This window comes from Phaethon lepturus, unplaced genomic scaffold (assembly GCF_000687285.1).
Source record: "Phaethon lepturus isolate BGI_N335 unplaced genomic scaffold, ASM68728v1 scaffold6115, whole genome shotgun sequence".
In the NCBI taxonomy this organism is placed as follows: Eukaryota; Metazoa; Chordata; class Aves; order Phaethontiformes; family Phaethontidae; genus Phaethon; species Phaethon lepturus.
In genome coordinates, this window is record NW_010538249.1 from 6,743 (window position 1) to 11,666 (window position 4,924).

General features: G+C 45.0%; 1 protein-coding gene across 1 annotated transcript in view; it reads left to right on the forward strand.

The window, feature by feature from the left end:
* The window catches only part of LOC104620487 (extracellular serine/threonine protein kinase FAM20C-like), a gene marked incomplete at its 5' end in the record, with an annotated part of 3,814 nt that extends 3,153 nt beyond the window's left edge, over nt 1–661 (forward strand). Inside the window, one exon of the mRNA XM_010286723.1 lies at nt 345–661. Coding sequence (XP_010285025.1) covers nt 345–597 — 253 coding nt within the window. The remainder of the gene's footprint in view (nt 1–344) is intronic.
* Between the last annotated feature and the right edge of the window lie 4,263 nt (nt 662–4,924).

Here is a 4,924-nt window from a genome sequence, read left to right on the forward strand (position 1 = left end):
ACGAGCCTCATGCGCGTCACTGCCGGCGCGGACGGGACCCCATGAATGCTGCACCCGATCCAGTTGGTGCCTTACCCGGCTGAGGAGCGTGGAGGCTGCCTGCGCTTGACTGTAGAGCTGCGCTCCAAAACCTCTCCAGCATTAGGGCTCCCACACATCGCTGGCCGGGTGACAACGCCAGCTGCGCGCCAGGACGCCGGCAGTGCCTGGTTCTCATCGTTTCAGGTCACATAATAAGGTTTTTAGGCTGCTGTCGCTATGCTGACTGTAACCCTTTTACCCTGTCAGAATCAGTAGTGATGAAAACACTGATTTGCATTTTTTTTTTCTCCTTTTTCTCTTAGAATAAGGAAGTCTACCTATCTGCGATTACAGTTGTTAGCCAAGGAGGAATACAAACTCAGTCTCTTGATGAAGGAATCTTTACTAAAAGATAAAATAGCTCCCATTCTCTACCAGCCTCACTTGGAGGCGATGGACAGGCGGCTGCGGATTGTCCTCAAGGCTGTTAGTGACTGTATAGAAAAGGATGGTTATGACAATGTGGTTGAAAATGACTTTAACACTGATGTTAACACTGTTACGACCGAGAGGTAGTGAAATCGCAAGACTACGTTTTTACCAGCCAAGTAAAGAAGATTCAAAGAGGAAAAAAAAAAAAGTCTTGCAAAAGACTGTGTATGCCACTTCGTGAATTCAGTGAATTCAGAAATGAGATATAATTGTTCCCAAAGTAGGTAAAATGTAGACTCTGCAAAGGATTAGTTCATTAAGAAAAGTAAGTCTGATGTGATGCTTTTCATTAGTTCCTAAAGAGAGATTATGAAAAGATTGAGAAAATACTCAGATCACTGACAGACAACGGTCTGATAGCAAAACACCTCCTGTCCTTTTTGTATAGAAAGGAAGCCTTTACTTAATATTTTGTATTTATATATGGTATATCTATGAAACCCCAGACCTACCTACCAAATTTAACTGAGGGATGGCATAGTTTTGTGACTCACACTTTATTTGTGGTGACAGTCCACTTAGTATTTTGTGATAACCCTTTAAGTGCTCTAATCCACTGTATCTTATTTAAATCAAATGCTTTTTTTCCCCAGCTACTCAGCATTTAAAGGGTTAAGGCATTATGAACTTTTAAAGGCAAAAAATAATAATAATTATAATTATAATAATAAATACAGTGGTTACTGGAAGGGAATTTCACTAATTGTGCATTGACAGGAATACTTGAATGTTGGTTTTACAAAGTGATGTAAAATGACAAGTTGTACTATTTGTTCATAAGGAGGTGGCAGCTCTTATCTTTCTAGACTACCATAGCCGGGCTGCTACTTTTCAACTTTGCTTTTGATAGTTTTGTGTAAATATATACATATATGGGTAAAAAAGCTGCTTTCGGCAGCTCTAGGCTTACTTTTGCAGCATTTTTGTGGAATTGTTTGCAACGTGGTAAAAGTGCAATAAAGATATGGCAAAATGTGTAGCCAGTGTCTCTAAATGGATTCATTTTTCACTGGAAATCTTGTTCAGAGCAAAGCTGGGCACAGCAGCCAAGTATTCCAGCCAAGTGTTGTTTGAATTGTCATCCCCTTTTGTAGCAACAGCCGATGGAGCTAAAGCAGGGAATGGGTGATTAATATACATTACAGCTCCGATTAGGGCCATGGTGTTGAAAATGGCTAATCTTTCATACGAAAGCATTGTTTTGACTATCATTTCAGCATCCCTTCCTCTGGCAATTATGGCTGTAGAAACAAGCTGTAGAGCAACACCTCTAAAAGATTATGTCTTGACACGCTGCCCAGAGGATTTAGATACATCAGTTTCTCTGACTTGGGTAGCAAAAGCCCTTGCACAACCTGGAAAATCTCAGCCTAAATTATCTAGAAACATGGTTTTCTCAACCAAATAGTTCTGAATCATTTACAGCTGAGTTCATGTAATATGTGTGGCGACTTTCAGCCCAAAAGCAAGCTATAAATGAGAAAGTGGCTGTGTTAGACTCGTGAAAACATGGTGAGTACAGAAGGAATCCCTCATTGCTCTTTTGGGTGGAGGAGAGAATTTATTATGACAATATTCATCACAGCTATAATTCAAAGCTGTCATTTTTTTCATTTTGTCTCTTTCTTCTCAAGGATTTATAAACATGTACTTTAAGAGCTTGTAGCCAGATAGACTAAAGTGCAGGCATTTCAGCATATCAAAATTACAAATGAGAGAAAGACCTGCTATATCGTTTCGTTCACTTCTTAGGCTGATACCACTAAAAAAATTATGTCCTCTACTATTTCAATGCCCATTTCAAATTCCCATGACTCTTACATACATGGCATACAAAGACAACAAAATGTCTCAGATTATACATGTCCATGAACTTGGAAAATTCCTTTGTCACCCTGTGGCTTTTTTTCACCTTCAGAGCCACCTGTGGTAGCGAGGATGGTCTCCGTAATGCAGCAGTTGCACTGCCGCGCACGCTCGCTCTCTTCCCGTGAGCCAAAAAGCCCCAAACTTAGGACTTTTAAAAGGTGAAATGGGTGGTATTATCCTTGCTTTATCCTTAATGCCTGGCTGTGGTTTTCCTGCAGGTGCAGCTTTTTCTCGCGATGAGGTTGTGCCAGGACAGCAGACGGGCTATAAAATGGGCACAGCTCTGCTTTCTGCTTCTGGGGTCAGGTCAGCCAGCGGCTCTGGGTCTGCAAACCCGGCTTTCTTTTGGAAAGCAGCGCTTGGCAGCCTCTTCGCTCAGAGAGGAGCAGGTACAGCAAAGGTCTTTGTTCTTCAGAAGTTGGGTTGGAGGTCAGGAGCTCCTGGCAGGGTGGTTCAAGCTGAAGGTCTCTGCAGAAGGCTGCCTGGTGCTGCCAGGGATATGAACTCACTGTTATGAACCTGATTCTGAATTTCTATGAGCAGAATTAGTAGTGTTTCTATAGAATAATTAACTAAAGGTCACTCATTCTTGCCGTATTGCAACCAGCTCTGTAGGGCCTCCAGTTTCTTTCCTGAACTTTGATGCGTCGCCTTGCGAGCTCTGTGCTGCAGCTTTCCGGAGCTACAAAAATTCTTCTTGTTTCCGGTTCTAAATTAGACCGACAAAAAAGCTGAAGGGGAAACTCCTTCCTTGGGATGAGACATGCAGGCATCTTGGAAGAAGGCAGACACTAGCTAAGCGGCTGGGAGAGGTTTCCTCTCCCCTCTGCTCTCTGAGGAGACGCTGGGGTGAGTTAACCCCCCTGAGCCGCGCGAGCCGGAATGCACCGCAGCGTGCGCGGGCACCCACGGGCACCGGCTGAGTTCAGGCCCTTCGTGTGGCCTGAGGACACGGACTGCTCTGGGGTTATTTCAAGAAGTGGAAGGGCTGGTTAATTAAACTGTGGAATTGCTTCTTGGTATCTACCAGGAAGCTCTGTTGTGTTTGCATTCGAGCTGCCAGGTAGCTAGAGCTTTGACTCACATTAATTTTCTAGGCGTTTGGGAAGGGAAATAATTATTGCCTTGTTCCAATATTTCTTTTCTATGTGGGCGGGGGTGAGTGGGCGTGATAGACGGGAAACTGGAGCGGGGGAGCGAACCTGTGGTTCTGCCACAGCTCTTGGGGCTACCACAGCTGTGAGAGTAGCTCTGTACGGTCCGGGGAGGAGCAGACCTCCTCCCGTGGTGCATCTGCATTGCCCCAGCACGGAGCTAGCAGCTGGCCTGCACTTCTCCTGAAAACCTCATGGGTTTTGGGAAGTCTTTAGGGAAAGGGCGTTGACCTCCCGGAGCGAAATTTACCCTTGTGCAGGCGATGAGGCTGGCTGAGCCATCTCAGCAGGAGGTGCGATTTGAGGGTGCCTTTGCACAGGGACTCATGTTCTTGGGGCTTCTTGTGGGGGGACAGCACGGGGTGGCTGTGCAGAGGCCGCGCGCGTTGGCTCGGGCGGCAGCCGGTCACCGCGGTGCTCTGGAAGGGCTGTCGTTACGCGCTAGGTCAGTAAGCCATGAGCTGAGGAGGATTAGCGTGACACGCTGTAATGTCTCTGTAGGAGTCCTACATACCTACCAGACAAAAAGATTCACTCTAAGAAGATAAATAAATGTCAGAATCCAATTGGTTTCTCTCTGAATCTCAAAAACGGGTGTAGCAGCAGCACCTGGGCAATAACGTACCAAGAAATCTGCAGTAGTCTAACAGGTTCAGCACAATATAGGATGCACAATAAATAACAGATAAAAATAGATATTGTGCTTCTAAAAACACCTAATTACAACCGTATCTGACAGCCTAGAATACCTCGCTGTATTCTCCCGAGTAATTCAGATGAGAGCCTCGTTTTGCTGTTTTTCTGTTATTTAAGCATCAAAGGAAATGCACGCAAATTAAAAAAAAGCAGTACTGGGCAGAGCCCATGATGTATATGGAAGCTGCAAGCCTGAAGGAGACTGCAATGTAAGCAACAGCAAGAAGTGTTGCGTAGGATGAGAGAACCTGGGATTTCAGTTTGACTCTCGCCTTCAGACACTAAACTGAAAATGAACTTTTCTTATGTGGGCATTAAAGGGAGGAGTGTCCGAAGGGTATTCTGGTTCCTACTAGTGTGTCTGTACATGGTACCTATAGGTCTGAGGGGGACATCACGCTCTCTTCCATTGCAGCAACTGCATCCTCCTCTTAACACATCCAGCCGCCGCCTGAACGCTGTCCCGGCGTCAAGGCTTCTGTGGCCAAGGCTCAAGCTTCTTGAGTTTCCAGCTTGGAGCAGGACTTTCTCTCATTTGTAATTTTGATGTGCTGAAATGCCTTGATAATTTGCATCCTGGTGGAGCAGACTTTCTTTTAGTACTGAACGTGTGACCTCAGAATTCATTTTTCCAGAAATTATCCCAGATACTGGTTGTTTCTGTGGACTTTCTCGCCAATGGTTGTTTACTA